This window comes from Mus caroli, unplaced genomic scaffold (genome assembly GCF_978045245.1).
Source record: "Mus caroli unplaced genomic scaffold, Mus_caroli_1 scaffold_19, whole genome shotgun sequence".
Lineage (NCBI taxonomy): Eukaryota > Metazoa > Chordata > Mammalia > Rodentia > Muridae > Mus > Mus caroli.
Window position 1 is genome coordinate 63,472,996 of NW_028227274.1, and position 18,054 is coordinate 63,491,049.

General features: G+C 45.7%; 1 protein-coding gene across 13 annotated transcripts in view; it reads left to right on the forward strand.

Moving 5' to 3' along the window:
- Nedd4l (NEDD4 like E3 ubiquitin protein ligase) overlaps positions 1-18,054 on the forward strand; it is a 324,332-nt gene that overhangs the window by 277,353 nt on the left and 28,925 nt on the right. For 7 of the 13 annotated variants that reach the window (XM_029471742.2, XM_085833667.1, XM_029471747.2 and 4 more), the window contains 6 exons: positions 4,099-4,230; positions 4,752-4,871; positions 5,871-6,068; positions 10,803-10,880; positions 13,228-13,282; positions 13,383-13,436. In XM_029471742.2, coding sequence (XP_029327602.1) covers positions 4,099-4,230; positions 4,752-4,871; positions 5,871-6,068; positions 10,803-10,880; positions 13,228-13,282; positions 13,383-13,436 — 637 coding nt within the window. The remainder of the gene's footprint in view (positions 1-4,098; positions 4,231-4,751; positions 4,872-5,870; positions 6,069-10,802; positions 10,881-13,227; positions 13,283-13,382; positions 13,437-18,054) is intronic. The other 6 variants (XM_021151067.3, XM_029471743.2, XM_085833666.1 and 3 more) reach the window with 3 other exon arrangements.

Sequence of the window (18,054 nt, forward strand, 5' to 3'; positions counted from 1 at the left end):
CAGGCCACGCTGTATTTACTGATTTGAGCTCACGTGACTCTCGGAAGAAGTGTCTTAATTGTTTCACCTGTGCCGAGCACGCATGCTGCGGCTGCTTATTATTTGTGAATAACTTTAACTACTTACACAATAGCTGATTTCCTAGAGGAAATTTAGCACTTCATGTTACACAAAGGACACTCAGATATGCAACCAGAGCAGTGAACATGGCACTAGGCTGCCAAGCCGCTACAGTCAAGAACTGGAGGACCAGGCTCCACCTCCAGCTGAAGTCAAAGAAGGCTGCAGGCGTTAGTTGGACTCCTATGGTCGTGCTGACACAGCCTACTCTGAGTAGTAGAGCCACAAGCAGACCGTTCCACTGGATGGTTTGTCTGCCACCCATAGTATCCTCTGAGTGTATCATTCCTTGTTACGTTTCATTGGGTTTGCAACGTACTTACAGCTGTGGAGTGTTAATGATGGCTCATGGTATCAAAAGACAGAGCAAACTGACTGTGCTAAATAGTCACCCAAAAGGACAAAGTCATTCGTCTGCAGGAGAACCCATGTGCCTCTAGGGCTGCCCTTTCCAAGCCTTCCTCCCACCTGTGTTCGCCTCCTCCATGAATATGGTCTTCTACAAGGTTTGGTCTTTTATTTTTGAAGCCTTAGCAGTGATAGTTCCTAGATGTTCCTACCATGATATACCATGCTTTCTCCATACCTAGTTAGATTTGGAAGGACCACGTCCCTTTCTCTCCCATCCTCTCTATTTTCCGTTCTGCCTTCCAGAGTGACTTTCCCCTCTGACCTCCTTTTTGATGCATATGCCAGGCAGAAACTTCCTATAAAGTATCCCCTCACTCCAATGCCCTCCCAAACATACATGTGCCGCGATTATACATGCAGGCGCTGTTTATTGGGGGTGGGGGGAGAAACCAGCATGATGTTGCATACATAATGCTCAGCAAACTATTTTTAACTTAGGTTGGTTTTTCTCAGCTATGTTATTAATCATTCAGCATTCAGCGGTGGAAATACGCCACAGTTTATATACATTTCCCATGCTGACGGGCATTCCCACACTGTCTACTATGTGTGGTCACCGTCCTTCTATGTATTGCTCCTCCCAAAAGTGCTGATCCTCATCTGAGGAGTCCCGACCTTTTGATTTATGGCAGAAGCCTGCACACTGTGTCACTTTATTACAGGCTGCACCAGGGTTCTCCCTCTCAGATAGAAAGAGCGAGGGAGCAAAGCCCTTTGATCTTCACTGAAGAGATTCTAAAAATATCCTGAGATACCACTGTGGCTGGGTCTGGGTGAGTCACGGAGCATCTATGATGCTCAGTATCAAAGGATAGTCAGACTCCCTCAGTCTCAACATAATCCGTCTTCATTGTAGCGAGCGGATCCCAGCCGCCGTAAGGCTGGAGTGAGGGCCTATTTGGAATGAAAACGCCCAGCAGTATATATAGTTTCGGATGAAAACTCAAATGTTAAGTTCAGCGTATGTTTGGATTGCCTAACCTGTTTCTCGAGATGAGCTGATGCATCATTCCCATAGGGTAATAAAAGTCTAATCATTGGACCCAAGCCTGGGCCTCTTCCAAGAGCCGCCTGGAGAAGCTGAGTCTTGTCGTTGCTGGCCATGTGCCCTGGGTGGCCGTGTTTTAGTAATAGCTGGAATTATTGGCACAAGTTGTTCTACATGTTTGTCTTGAGAGGATACTGTCAGGCTGTATTTTAATAACAGCTTCTTGCATAGATGTGACTAAATGACCAGTTGCCTATTTAATTCATTTTAGACACATTCAGAATTCTTTCTGCTAGCCTCCTTTGTGTAACTAGTCATGTTATTGGTAGAGCTCCGTGTATATAACCAGGCAGGGTGCAGGAGGTTGTTGCAGCTGACAGTTCAGTTCTGAGACTGTAACACATCTAAGCCATTAGGGATGTCAGTCGCTTCCAAAGTATCCATTCCAGGAACAGACGTTGCCATTGTTTGTTTGTTAAAGTCTCAATGTTTCTAGACCTGTGTCTTCTGAGAACCTATCAGATGGCCTGTCCCTAAAACATGACTCCTCAAAAAAAAAACATGTCTCAATGTTTCTAGAACTGAGTCTTCTGAGAACCTATCAGATGGCCTGTCCCTAAAACATGACTCATCAAAAAAAAGGAGAACAGTAACAAGTGCTATTTAATATTCCATGTAGTCAAAGCAATTGTGCTCATATAAGCCACAGTAAGTCAAAATGTATCGTCTATTTGCTTAGATGACAGTACATCAGACTAGGCTTCCAGCCAGTCCAGATTAAAACCCTGGAAGGAGGTAGGGCTTTGCTGTGGGTGTCTTCCAGTTAGGCTGTGGACCACTTGGTCTGCCTTTCATGGTCATAACAGCTTACATCTCTTTGTTGGTGGTGGTCTTGCTCCTGGATACAGGATGCTACGTGGTTAGTTGCTCTTGGAATTCCCTGATCCTTTAGGATGTCTCTGGGAAAATGTCAAGGAGCATCTTTTTTAGCAAGAAGGTTCCTCATATACACTCTCTCTCTGCCTGATAAACTATAGCTTAGAAAGAACCACCGAGTCAGCTGCTTAGTTTTCCAGTTCATTTTTCTGGAGTGTGCTGTTGAGCGTGGAAAGCCCATAGAGGGGCCTCTTCAGTCACAGTCCTTGGCAAATGCAATATGCATGTTCTTGCTTCCTCTACTTCCGGGTCACAGGGCACTGAGGACTCTGTGACGGTGACCTTCACCAGAGCAGTTCATAGTAAGCAGGGTAGCTAGGGAAGGACAGAAAGAAGGCTCAGTAAGAGAAGAGTCACATGATCAGCCTAATTCCAAGAAAGCAGCACCGGCTGAGGTACTTAAGAGAACTGGTAGGAGAAGACCCCACAGGGGAAACAGCCCCCAGAGCAACAGGGCTGTTCCTCAACCTCCCAGAAGTCTTGCTGGCCCTCGTTGCTTCCCAGTACAATTCGTGATTCAGTTCCATGGATGCAGGCATTCCTAGGCTAGGGCTCGCCCTGGGCATCCCTTTTCTGCCAGTCACGCAGACATCCTGTTTACTCTAGCACCTGTTCACACAGACTCACGCTGCTTCTTACACAAGGCAAAGTCTCAGTAATTCTTCATTTAAAAGGACGGAATTCATACTGGGTGTGGTGGCACGTGGCAGCACTGGGGAGGCAGAGGCAGGCTTTCCATGAGTTCAAGGCATTCCTGGTTTACATGTGAGTTCTAGGCCAGCCGAGGCTACATAGCAAAATCCTGTCTCAAAAAAAAAAAAAAAAAAGGGGGAGGGAGGGAGGGAGAGAGAGAGAGAAAGAGAGAAAGGGAAAAAAAGAAGACAGAGAATAAAGAATTTGCACTATCTATAGCTCAAACTAGACATCACAGACTGTGGCAGGGATATGACCTATGTCATTACACTGGTATAAACACTGACTCTAATATGAGGCTTCATAGGAACCCTTCACTAGGGGACCTCCTGGGCTGAGCAGCATAGACACTCTAAGGACCCTGCAGATTATGTCTCCGTACAGGAGTGCAAGTCAGAGGAGAGACTCTGTGTCACCTTTTGCCCTGAACGTTTGTGTGCGCCGGGCCTCAGGGAGAGCTGCGCACTGAGCATCTGTGGTAGCCAGCCGTCTAACAGTGCCTGCAGCATGCATCCCTCTTCTGGGCCTAAGTGTTGGGCGGCTTGAGACTCTCTTTTGAACTATGTGAACTTTAGCAACTGGACCAGGTTATGAGACATTGTTTGTTTTTTCTTTACTCATACTTTGGTAATAGTTCTGTATTTAAGACCTCAGAAGCTAAGAGATGATTTTGTAAGAATGTAGATGCCTTTTTGTCTCACAGAAGAGTAAACGCTCTTAGAGTCCGTTTGTTTCTGACTTCCAGGTAGTCTTTGTGGGTTGTCGGTTTTGGTTTGGTTTTTCTGTTTGTTTTTTTGTTGGTTTTTGTTTGGTTTTTTTTTTTTTCTGTACAAACAGAATTAACTTACCTTGCCCAGAGAAATATAATTTCTAGGTGGACGTTACTTTATTAAACTGGTCAGGGAAACAAATTCTAGTTGTTAAATAATAATAATTTCTTGCACAAACAGCCATCAGTGGCCTATGTACATACCACGCCGGGCCTGCCTTCAGGCTGGGAAGAAAGAAAGGATGCAAAGGGGCGCACATACTATGTCAATCATAACAATCGAACCACAACTTGGACTCGACCAATCATGCAGGTAGGAAGATCACCACCCAACCCAGACTCAAGGACCGTAGCAGCCAAGGTGTCATGACCAGCCACCTAGCACAGTGATCATGTCCTGTTACAAAGGGCCTGTGTTGAAAGCAGCCCTCACCAGAGATATGTGTTATTCTCAGTAGAATATTTGCCTGAGGAAGACTTTGGTCCTTGGATATGTATATCCAATGTGATGTAAAATATACTTTCAGAAAGTGAGCCTGTGACCATGAATGGCTCCCTCTCTCTCCCTGCCACACCCTAAATCTCTTCTTCTCCAAGACTAGTTTCTAGTTGGCCAGTGACTTAGTTTTTGTTCTCTTGAATGTGTCTCCCAAGTCTTTGCTCCCTCCCCCCATTATTAGTTTTAATTATTTCCTGTATGCTTTAAATATGCCAGACCTGTTATTATGGCTGTGTGAGTTGTTGTTGTTGTTGTTGTTGTTGGGGTTCATCCTCCTCATCACACACAGGGAGATCCTCATACAAAGAGCTAACTTGTTTTTGCCTCCAAAATAGCTTGCAGAAGACGGTGCCTCCGGATCAGCCACAAACAGTAACAACCACCTAGTCGAACCCCAGATCCGCCGGCCCCGTAGCCTCAGCTCGCCAACAGTAACTTTATCTGCCCCACTGGAGGTGAGAAGGGCCGCCTCTTCTAACCAGGGTCATCTCTGTCCTGTGGCTTCTCTTCATTCTCTCTTCTCTCTTCTCCCTAAACTGGACTCTGTTCCAGAGGCCGCCCCACACTGAGCAGTCATGTGTTGGTGGCGAAGGCTGCTCTACACAGGCTGCCCAAATGCTTTGGTGTCTCGGTCAGCTAACGTTCTGGACTCTCTCATAATCTTCATTCTCATTCGGCTGGCGCCATGTGGTGCGCTTTCTGCTGAACCTGTGCGGTCCCTGTTGTGTTGCTCCTCCTTGCCTGTCACGCCATCAGATCTCATCATTCTTCCGAGTAGCCATGTTCTGTTGGGTTTTGTAACATAGCGATCGCTTTGTTCATATTTTCTTTGACTGTAGGGTCTTGTCTTCCATTGTGTGGGTACGTGTTTCTAATGTGCATTTTCATCTCTTTCATCATTGCTGGACATCTGCTTGTATGCTATCCTTGACATGCTTTAGTGGCCGCCCTGAACGTCATAAACAGCAGACACTCAAAAGCCAGAGAAGATAGGAGTAAATTAAAGTGCTCTGACACAGTGGGAGCTGGTGACAGCACCTCCAGACTGTCGGGAATGTGGGATAATGACTGTCATTCCAGGTGGCTGCCTCCATCGATGGAGGTCTCCTTCCGGGCTCTAAAACCAGGCAGTGTGTTTGTTAGACTGTGGGCTCTTTGAGAGTAAGGGCTTGTCTTGCTCTGCTCTGAAATCTCTACCCATAAAATGGTATTTTTGACAGGCATGATTGGCAAAGAATTGTGGCTGTTTATCCTTGATATCATTGCTTATCTAACCAATAGAAAGGCCTAAAGTTAGGGTTGGTTTGAAAGTAGATGGAGAAATAATTGGGGGCTTGGGGGAGCCTCTCCCTCATTGGTCTCCAAGGAAGAGCTTTCTACAGTACCAGCTGCATTGTGACGTGTGTTGGATTGGCCCGTGGCGAAGAGTTCTAACACTCGTTATTGTTCCTTAGGGTGCCAAGGATTCACCCATCCGCCGTGCCGTGAAAGATACCCTTTCCAATCCACAGTCCCCTCAGCCATCACCTTACAACTCCCCCAAACCACAACACAAAGTCACACAGAGCTTCCTGCCACCAGGCTGGGAGATGAGGATAGCCCCCAACGGCCGACCCTTCTTCATTGACCATAACACAAAGACTACAACCTGGGTAAGGCTGCTGCTTTTACTTGGCTCCGTTTTCTTCACTGTGAGCTCCGGTTAATCCTCTTCCTTTCCGACTCAACCCTTGCGTTCCTTCTAGGGGAGTTCCATCACCAGCTCTGAAGCGAGTGTCCTGAGGGGCTAGTGGGCACCTCAGATGCTCAGACACAGCTGGTGGGGGGGGGGGTGCTACCAGTGTGGCAGTCCTGCAAAGCTCTGGTTTTAAGAATTTGTTCCATTTTGAGCGTAAGGGCAACCTTCGCCCTGCTAGCCTTTTGACTTCATTGTAACACTTCTCAGGCTATTAGTCATTGTATCAGGAATGGTAACATTTGAAACTAGTGTTTTCCCTGTCTCTTTTTGCCCTGCACACCCTTTTCTCTCTAGTGGTCATCCCAGATAAGTGGTCTGAATTTCTGTGCTATATTCTCTCTCCTTTTTTTCATGAATTAAAATTGCCTTAATGACCTGGTAAAGACTTGACTGTTCTTCCCAGTGAACATTTTGACCGAACTGATTTTTTTTTTCCCCGCCATGATGATCTTTCTCCACTCACACGGGTGAAAGACCTGTGTGTTGCACTTGGGAGAAATAGGTTGAGGCCAAGGTGAATGAGCGTCTCTGTGTCCCTCTGTCAGATCTTTGTTTCATCAGCATACTCAGAGCTAGGTTCTTCAAGGCAGCACAGAGCTCTTGCTAGAAGTCCACATTCCTCCATTAGAGTCCCTAACTCTGTACGTAAGCTGAATTTCTTCTCTTGTTTCTGGTTGGTTTTGATGCAGCAGAAACTTCATTTTTCTGACTGTGTAGAGCAAACTCGGGGATTCATGCTGCCCCTCCAGCATCTATGCTCTGTGCGCAGAACTAACCTCAGTTTTCCCTGGATCACTCTTCGGTCTTGGATCAGTTGTGCCCGTGCACTACTGGTGCCTGTCCCTAGCTGTGGTGACTGCCCAGTTGATGGACCAGTGGTATTGTGTTAAGGAAAGGGTTTCGACCAAGGTGACCTTGGCTATCATTTACTCTCAGTCTGTGTTGTAACGTTAATTCAATCCCTTGAGAGTCAGACCGTGTGCTCCCTAAAGTCCTGTGGGCTGAGGTGCAGCATGTCCCCGCAAGGACATTCTTGGCAGCTGGGGACAGGCCTATGCCTTCCACTGCGGGATGCTCAACACCCTTGGCTCCCACCGCCAAATGCTAATGGCTGCCTGTGACCCTCCCAATATACTGACAATCAGGAATGCACTCAAATTTCCAGACACCCCACGGTGAGAACTGAACCAATCTCCAATCTCAGGGCGCGGGGGGGGGAGGGAGGGGCGGGGGGCGGGGGGGCTTCCCTGTTTTGCAGAGAAAGGAATTTACCTGCCTGCCAAGGGCCTTCCCATCAAGGTCTGATGACATTCATTTGGTAAACCGATAACTACTTCAGAGGCATAGAATGACAGGGAGGTTTTGTTTGACCCACCTTTGAGTCAGAGGATAGTATTACAGGCCTGTGGGCCAAGAGAGCCGCTCTTTGGCAAGTAGAACCGTAGAGATTGGTTTGGGGTATTTTTTTTTTCTTTCTGTCACTGACATAGAACCTGGGCAGTTCTTCTGGTGTTCCCATTTTCCATAGCACTGCTGGGGTTCCAAACCTTTAGCCAGAAAATCAGAGCTCCAGAGATAGGGGATAAATATCATAAAAGTCAGAGGATTAGTGAATGGAGCCACTGTGGCTTGCCAACATAAGCTATGATTTTAGTAATATGAACTAGCTTAGTAATGAAATCCCCTAACCTTTTCACAGCCTTTCACGCCCCAACTGCAGCATAAGTGCAGCTGGGCAGGACTGATTTTAAATAGCACTCACTTTCTTTACTGCTGGCACCGGTGCCAAATGAAACCTGCTTTTAATCACCAGTTGTCTCTCTTTACCCCAGACTCTGGCCATTGACCAATTCGCTCATTTGAACACTGACTTTATTGAAACACTTTATTGCGGCTACCGTTGAAAAATTCTTAAGCAACAACTGGAATTCCCTCAAGTTCTACCTCCCTTCTCCAGCAGGCAGATGTGCTGACACCGCTGTGTTGTTATCCCGTCCCAACAAAGACACGGACACCACACCACATTCTCTTTGAGAAAAGCAGATTCGGAACTGTGTGTCTGTCTTGACGAGGGGTGGGAGAGGCAGGAAGAGAAAAGACGCTTTTTGAATTCAGGCATGTTTGCAGATGGCCAATATGAGACTCAGAGAGGGCAGCGTACTCTTCTTGGATTTGAGTGTTGTAACGCACAAGGGAAAAGCAACCGATAAGACCAACAGGAGACAGTGAAAATCACACGTCTTCCCTCTTCATCCTGTACTGTTGGTTCTTGACCTTCTCTGGAAGCGTGAAAAGACCCAAGCCGCCATCCTCTTTATACCTGGAGAGTGAGTCAGTTAGAATCATATCTACAGTGTGCAGCCTTTATTCACACAAGGGATGAAGGCTGTCTAACTGGAATTAAATCTGACCACATTTCAAAAAAAAAAAATTAATAATAATGGATGGCTTTAGCCACACCAGCAGCAATGTGTGCTGGGAGTCACTAGAGACCCTTCTTCATTCCCCCTTCTTAAGGGAGCAGCTAAATGTGTATGTGTTCGTATATTGATGCCTTTCACAGGACAAAGCATTGGCCTGTCTTTACAACAGACTTTATGACTTAAATTAGAGCTTCCCAAGTTCACACTAACCAAAGCAACTGTAACCTAGCATGCCTGCTGAGACTAAAGGAAAAAAGGCACATTTAGGATTCTTTTGACCAATCAGTATTCCTGTATTTTATATATTTTTACATACATACATACACACACACACACACACACATCTACCCAGAGGGAATGTAGACATGGCAAGTGTGTTTCATCTGCTTGCTTGCTTGATTGATTGATTGATATTCTTGTCATTGAAGATCTCATTAGTATTCCACCTTACCATTTAAGTGTTAGCAGACCCCAGCTGCCATGTCTGTCACTTGTCCTACCTCCTTGGGTTGTCCAAGGGACATTACCCTCAGTGGTTACCACTACATAGTCCTCATATACGGACTACGGGCAGCTGCAGTCATTTTTTTTTTCTACTGTTACTATCATAAAATATGAATCCTTGGCCTGGGCCTACCATGCCCTGAAGTGTGGCTTCCATACAAAGCCATTTTAGCAGACCTACAAAGCTGGCCCCCTCCTTCTTCCCCTCCCCCAGGGCCTGGTACTTTTCATTGATCTTAGGATCTTCCTGTTTTTCTTCTCTGTATCACCCATCTGTGGCCCACAGAGCCAATAGTCTTGCACAGTTGACTTCACTCCATGGCTGGGCTTTCTATAAACCTGACTTGGTCATTGGCTACCTGGGATTTCAAGGGTCCTTGGTAGCTGTGGTATCACCTCTCATATCTCAGTGTTCATTTTAAGTCTTCTGACCAGTTAGCCAGCTCCAAGTGATATCCTAATTATCAGCTTCTTGGCCTCTCTAAATCCTAAATCCTGGCCTAGCTCTGTGTGCTGCAATATGCTACACAGATGTAGTGATACAAATGACTATATCTCAACCTTTGGAAAGATGCATTAGCTTCAGGGTCAACATTCCTCACAAAGCAGGACGATGATTTATGCCTTCAATTTATATCTACTCTCGCTTATAGAGACAGGGTTGCTTGTAATGCTTGTACCCTTTTCTATTCTTGCTATTTCCAAAAACCTCTCACTTGGTTATCATCCAGCGCTCCTGGCTTCCACTGTTGATCCGGGAAGTTGATGAAGCAGTAAGCCTTTGGTTAGGTTGGCAGCAGTGCAGCCTTTCTTTGCTTTGATGAGATGGAGCTACTGTCAAATGGCTCCATGACTTGCTTTTACCTGGGTTGATGGTGTTATTGTTCCGGTTGACTGGGCATCGTTCTGCGTTTTATTTGTTTTCTAATCTTTTGAGTTTAAAAACTTTGGATTCTTTAAGCCCCAATTGGCTCTGTGTAAGGGGCAAGTCCCAACTCTGGATCCTCTCCTTTGGGCAAGTGAGTTTGAGAAACTGAGTCTCTGATACTGTTTTTTCTTATTTAAAGGAACAGAGACAATGGAGGTCGCATGGTCAGATGCCTAACTACTTTTTTTTTTTTTTTTTTTTTTTTTGCAAAGGAGAACACTTAACTGAAGATGACAGAGTATATATTTCTTTCCTTGATTTTTCTCTGGCCTCTTAGGAGCATATCTTTTAAGGAAAAAAATGCTTACAAAGTTTATGTTAAGACAGGGACAGGAACCTAATTGCCAGCGCTTGATCGGTAGTCTAATTCATGTCGCCTGCTAGCATACGTATAACTTCATAGGATGAAGCAGGCTATCTCTGCAATAGCCCATGGACTCTCTGGTCAGACAGATGCAGAAGGAGCCTGTGAAGCCCAAGTACTAAGGAATGCTGTTCTTAAAGGGTCACATTTAGAGACTGTGAACACTCACCCCTCTCTGGAGGACAGTCACGCTTCTCCCAATCTGGTTGCCTTTCCCCTTTCCCTTTCTCTGAGTCTTGGGGAAACAGTTAACCTCCCATCGGAGGCCTGTTCCCCTTTCCTGAGATATGGTAGCCAGGCTTCCTCTACCAAGCAGGTAGGTCGCTGGGATCCCCTCCCAGGTTCCTGGGAACATGGAGGATCGGAAGGTGCCAATGAGTGCACACAGGGGGTCCCTTTTAACTGCTATCATGTACATTTTTCCTGCAGGAAGATCCACGGTTGAAATTTCCAGTACACATGCGGTCAAAAGCATCTTTAAACCCCAATGACCTGGGCCCTCTTCCTGTGAGTATACTACAGAGACATGAAATGATCCAGAAGTGTACGATTATTCTCTCGGTGTTCCTGGGAAGCCTGCACCCCCTGCCCCAGGCTTTCTGGGTCCATTGGTCAATGTTCCTTAGAAGGGTTAGACACCAGGGCAGTTTGAAAAGTACATTATAGTAGTACATTATGAGCCAGTGCTTGTAAAAGAAGGCTTTTAATGACTAGCCAGTTCGTTTTTGATATAGGACATGTGCAAGGGGCGAATATTGCAGGTGGCAATTTAAGCAGCATGCCGATCATTTTGTAACTTAGCAACTCCTGAGCTCCAGCCAAACTGCAAACAGAGTCATAAGAACAAAAGCCATGAAATACTATGGAAGGGAAAGGCACAAATAATCACAGAAAGTTTCTCCAGAGTCACTTAACCTGTAGATCTTTTTTTAAAGTGTTTTCCCCTTTGTTGTGGGCTCTTTATGAACCTGAGGGGAGTGCTTTGATTTTTTTGTTTTGTTTTTGCAGTTTTGTTCTCCTTCGGAGGCATGATGTAATTTGGTCTATACTGGGTTTGGGATGAAACTTTTACTGTCTGCCTTCATTAAAAAATAAAAAATGCTGGAGATGAGGAGACAGGGTTGGGTTGGGGTTGGGGTTGGGTTGGGGTTCTAGTACTCATTTAGATGGCCCAGACCAGCCTAGAACTCAAAATCCCCCTTGGTCTTACTTCCCAGGTTCTAGGACAGCAGACATGCACCACTACACCCAACCCAGAGCAAACTGTTTTTAAATGGAAGTTGTTATTATTTCCTGAGGATAAGAGGAGCCTTTTGAAAGTCTAAGAAAATCTCTTAGGCTGGGGAGATGGCTCTCTGTGAAAGAGTGCTTGGGGCACAAGTGTTCGGATCCGAGTTTGAATTTCTAGAACCCACATGGAAAACTAGACTTGGCCACATGCATGCCTATAGCCCCTGGTGCTATAGGGAACACACGGGAGGGTCACTGGAGCTGGCTGGCTACTAGACTAGCTCCAAGCTCAGTCAAAGAAAGACCTTGTCTCAAAGAAACATGTTGGAGTATGAACAGGATACCCAGTGCCCTCCTCGACTTACACACACACACACACAGACACACAGAGGCATGTACACCTGCACAAGCATGCACACATACAAAACACACACACACAGACACTCTACCCCTCAAAAAACCAAGAGAAAATCTATTGTCTCTTTCTGCGTCAGGTGAGGTGTGCTGACCTTATCTTAACTAGTACCGAATGTTGGGGCTGGGACTCAGCAGGTGAAGCACTTGCTATGAACTACTCGTGTAAGGATGGAATTCCGATCCCCAGAGCCCACATCAGAACCCCACGAGTGGTGTGGCACCCTTCCTGCAAGCTGTGCCATGGAGAGACAGAAAGGCAATCCCCAGAACAAACTGGCTATCAGACGGGAAAAAAAGCACCTGCTCCCCAAGAGACATTGTTAGGATAGAGAACAATCAAGGAAGACACCTCAGCGCTCCACGCCCATTTCCACCCTGTGCGCGCGCGCGTAGATGGACACCCACATACACAGGCAGAGGAAACAAAGGAAAGCTGTCAGTTGCCGGAGTCTTTTAGTTCTTTAGTGTGAATGGTGGGAGTCCTCAGCACTGGGGCTGCCCAGCCACTTACTGGGTGGTTTATTATTCTTACAAATGATTCTCACTTCGTATAGTCAATACCACTCAGATCTGAGCAAAGACAAGATAAGGGCTAAGATTTATCTCCAAAGGATATAGTTATATGAACCTCCTTCTTCCCTGAAGTACATAGTAGGGATTTTAACTAAAGGAACATCCTATGCTGAACTCTTTTACAATGTTTCTCAGGTTTATTTTTATGTATATTATTGTTTTGCCCGAGTCTGTAAATATACACTATGTGTATGCCCGGTGCCCGCCAGCCAAAAGAAGGCATCAGGTCCCCTGGAACTGGAATTACGAATAGTTTTGAGACACTGTAGGTGCTGGGAAACAGGCCCAGGTGCTCTGCAGCAATGTCAGGTGCTTTTGACCCGAACCGTCTCTCCAGCCCTCAGACTGAACTCTTCGGCGGTTTCCTGAGGTTCCCAGGGAGCCCCGTGCTGGTGTTTCATATGGTGAAAGCTAGTGAGAGAGATGCTTGGTCCTGAGTGACTTGTTAGCTGTGCCCCCGAGTTAGCATTGTTTGGCATCTCCTCAGTGCTCAGTGTTTCCAGCAGAGAAGGGTCCTGGAGTGTTAGTGTCACCCGTGGATTTGGGAACTGCTAACTGATGTGTGTGTTTTCCCTTGATTTGGGAACTGCTAACTGATGCTTGTGTTCTCCCACCTCCTTGTCCTGGATGCTAGCCTGGCTGGGAAGAGAGGATCCACTTGGATGGCCGCACGTTTTACATTGACCATAGTAAGTAGCCCCTGCTGTGCCCACGGGTGTGACAGGGTACAGGAAGGGGAGGGTCACATTAATGTGATGGTGAAGCTTTGTCATTTTGCTCCCTGTCCAGGCAGCCAGGTGTTATGTGGAGAGAATGATACCAGAGAGTCAGTGCCCTTATACGGTACTGTGCCTTCACCCCCAGGTTGCTCCCAAGTAGCCCTTCCAGCTTTGATCTTGTGACCTATTAACTTTTTTATGATTAAAAAAAAATTTTTTTTTTAATTTTTGTTTTGATAGTCCCTTGATATCTGCGCTTTTTTAATAAATACACTCTGGAAATAGAAAATAAGATTAGAAGTGATGATTTAGCTTTTAAATAAAAAGAATGAATCCACGGGAGCAATGTTCTCCAAGGTGGATGCTTTCTTTCGGAGCACTGACTTCCGAGGCCCGTTCTGAACTTATTTTCTATCGTGGCATGTGTCCCTGCACCCAGCCCACTAATGATATACGCAGCTGTTTTCCTGAAACCTTAGTGTATCTGCTGAAGGCGTTGGCTTTAGCACCCGTGGATATATATATATGTGTGGTTTCTCGTTTCATCTACAAGTTAAACTAATAATCCTTGCTTTTAGCCAGGGAATTGGGATTGGGGGGTTGAGGGAAGTTTTGGGTTGGTTTCATTTGGTTTTGATGTGTGGGGGGGGTTGGTTTGTTTTGTTTGTTTTTTTCTTTAGTGGTTTGGTTTTTTTCATAAAATTATATTCATGTAGCCCTAAAACTTTCTGAAGAAGGAAACAAACAAACAAACAAGCATTAAAAAGCTTCTGGTGGAGTTCAAATCCGTGTGCAGTTGGTGGGATGTGGTTGCGTGTTTTTATTTAGTTCGGAAGCAGGAAGTGAGCTCAAGTGTATTGATGAGCCTGTTGCTGAGACTCCTGTCCCCGAGCAGTGCTCACACATAGACCAGCGACTCTCTGCGGGGAGGAGGGACTTCCTCCCAGTGTCACTAGGGGACCTAGGATCCTCCAAGAACTTGCCTTCAGGCATGAGGGTTAGTGGGTCTGAAGTCAGTGAGAAGGCCTACCCAAAACTCAGAATATTTAGAGGGCAGGGCCACCCTTAGAGTTCAGACAGATTATTTCAAGATATATAAGCTTTGGTTTTGTCTTTGATTAGGGAAAAAAACCAAAAAAAACAAAAACGGAGTTATACACTTTCCAGCACTGTACTGTGAGCATACAGTTGTCAACGTGACCACTTTCTTTCTAGGTACATGCATGAATTATCCCCACCCCACAATATTATTTATTCTAAATTCTGGGAACTTTCTAAAATGGGGGAGAGGTTACACTCTTAATGCCACTACAAACAGTTCTCCATAATTTACCAAGCTTTGCCCTGTGGATAAGGGAAACATACCAAGAAACCATCCTTCTGCCTTATCCATCAAAATCTAGTGCGTGCAGTACAAAATCCCTGTGCTTTCAAAGGTTTTCTCCGGTCAGTGGGTACTCCCCCAGACAGCTTTAATCACCTGATGAATAAGAGTTAGAAGCTTTCTCAACCTTCAGAGTAAAATGTTCCCAACATTTATCTGGCAAAATCCACCATCTATCTCCCTTGGCTACCACCATGCCCATGAGCCAGGAACCGGGCTTCTATACAGGTGCCACAAGGCATTTCCTATGTTGACAGTGATTGACCTGAGAGGCAGACTTTCAGAAGCACTGAACGCTCGCTTAAACACCTTGATTCATTTGAGAGATAATTACTAACACGCTTTTTCTGGGTAAAGTGTTAGAGAAATATCTAGAAATGTTTCTCTCACAGACCAGATGTGCCCAGAAGCCGAGCCATCAGCCAGTGGTATCTCAAATACAAAAGTTACGAGAGGAATTCGAATAATTTCTGTGTTCCTGCACCCTGCCCACAGTTACCTAATGTAGGAGCCGTAGCTAACATAGCTAGGTTTCTCAGTCCCTCTACTTCCTTCTCGTCGTTTGATTTGAAATGTAAGGTCTCAGAGGTTAAAAAAAAAAGAGCATGTTTAGATTCTGCCGGTCTTTTTTGGCACATTCTTTTTTGGCTAACTGTCCTCCACAGCAGGCTCATTCTGTAGCCCCAGGATCATGTGTGTGGTTCCAGCACTCAGACTTTTTGAAGGACTTTGTTTTCTCTCTCGGCTTCTTCCCTCAGTCATTACAAAGACAACCCAGGAAGCTCCTGTTACATGCTGGGGCATGGTCAGCAGTGGAGAGGAACTGTGAGAACTTACAAGCCTTGTTCTCAAGGGCCCATGTCTGGTAGAGAGTGCCAGGAGGTGTCTTAGGTATTGTGTTAGAAGGTGAACCTGTTACTTGAGTGCTCAGCTTGAGAGGGCTAAAGATGGCTCTGTCGGTGTGTGTGTGTGTGTGTGTGTGTGTGTGTGTGTGTTCTCTTCCAGACAGATTTTGAGCAGGATTCACTCTAAAGGGCATGGTGGGAATCGAGTTTAGAAAAAAACAGATAGGGCCAGCCATTCCACACTGGCAGTGAGAACTGCCCCATGGGCAGTGCCCTTCAAAAACCCTAAAGCCTTGGTCACGATTTGTTTGTGTATATATATAGACATTTACAGGAGCATGACTGGTGGTGCCACACCAACCTCGAAGGAATGCAGTCCTGTTTTGCCTGACTGGCATGCAAAGGAGGCTGGCTGGCTGGCATGGCACCCAGGACAAGCCGACAGATATCTGACAGGGAGGACTCAGATTCACTCTGCAAACAGTAGGAGCTTCAGAGGGCTATCCCCAGAGTCGAAGGACAGTAGTCAGATGTATTCCTGAAAATAAACTTTGGGCAGACCTACGGAGGAAATCTTGAATAGAAGCTAGTAAGACCATGGCCTTGGAGATCTAGAGCACGGAGTTACAGTCCAGGACACAGATGCATGCCCCACCCAGCAAGAACAAAGTCATGACAATTGGAAGATCACCAAGGACAGGCAAGGACATGGGCAGGTTCTGGATCTTGGTGATCAGTGCATTATGACACTGCTTTTGTTAATGAGACTTCTGTCATGGTGACAGATAACTGGCCCAGGCAGTGTATAGGAGGAAGAATTCATTTTCGCTCACAGTTTCAGAGGTTCATCAAGTCCTTTGCTCCATTGATTCTGCACCGTCATCGTGGTAGACAAATGTAGCAGAGGCCGCTCATCCTAACAGACAGGAAGAGAGTGACAGAATGCCAAGGCTGATGGCCCTTCTCAGTTTTCTCCTTTAAATCCATCCTAGCACCCAGTTTGTAGGCTGGGGCCACCCACATTCAGACAGGTCTTTCCTCCAGCCACTTAGTTAATCCTCTCTGGAAAAGCCCTCACGGACACACCCAGAAACGGTTTGCTTCACTAATCTCCATTCAATCAAATCAGTGGGCCAGGTTAATCCTCAGACTGCTGACTGGGGTGTGAGGTTACCGGGCCACTGGGCGTTGGCTCAGGAAGCTAGAGAGACCCAGTGCAGGCATCAGGGATGGAGTCTGAGATTCAGGTCTGGTGAGAAGATTTGAACGTCCTCCTGTGTTGGGAGAGGCCCGTTTGTTTTGACGACAAACATCCAGTCAAGACAGTTATTACCCAAACTGCTGGATAAAGGCACGGTTCTATCCAGCTGTGTCCTGCTGTATTCTGTGACCTGTGTTTTATTTTTGTTGTTGTTGTTTTTACTTTTCCACCTCAGTAGCAGCTTTGAATTTCCAAAGTCTCGTTTTAGAAATTAGACAACCTAAAATAGCACCCATATTTAAATTGTATTTATTAATTTTAAATACCACCTGTATCTGCCGGTGTTCCCTGAAGCAGTTGAGTTTTACACTTGTGGACATTTTCTGCCAAATTAACATGAAATTAGCACTGTAGATGTATAGTCTTAAGGGGTTGGGTTTTTTTTGTTTTGTTTTGTTTTTTGTCTGTTTCTTCTTAATGTAGACCATTTTTATCATGAGCATATCTTCCTTACACAGAATGATGGGCTTCACCATGGCTTTTCCATACATATGTCAGCATCTGCTTTAATCATAATCAGCCCAGAGCATTTTTTGTTAACAATGCCTCTGCTTTCATGAAAGTTCATAACATCAGGGTTTAAACAAACAAAACAAAACAACAAAACAAAAAACAAAATTAACTAAAGTGCTTGTTAGAGTTGAATCTGTGAGTTACCGTCAGCACACTAGCAGGCTAAGAGTGAGCAGGGTGTTTTCAGAGAAACAAGCGCCCCCCCCCCCCCTTATCTTTTAAACTTAGATGTAACCTGTTGTACCCCAGCCTGTCCTTTGTCATCTGAGTGCCCAGACGCACTTCCACCTGAGGCTGCACACACAAGGCCCCTCTGAAGCAGTTTTAATCGTGTGCAGGTGAAACCCCACATGACCTGGGCAGCTGCTCTACGCCATCACCTGAGCCCTTTTGTTCGCCTTTTGGGAGAAAGGAAAACTGCCCAGCCAGGCTGCCAGGGAACCCTTTCTCTGAAGTCTTGCTCGGCTATGTCTAATTCTTATTTTTTTGTGACCGACCACCTTTGCTGCCTTGGCTATGTATGCGTGCGAGAGGCACAAAGGTGGATCATTTCTCTGTCCAATGTAGAAATCTCTACTTGAAAGCAGTTTTTCAACGTCATAAGCAAATGCTAAGAAGTATTTGAAATGAGAAAGGTGTGTGTGTGTGTGTGTGTGTGTGTGTGTGTGTGTGTGTGTGTGTGTGTGTTAACTTCCTAGGGAACTAAACCTTATGCCTTTTGAAAAATCAAGATCAAGTT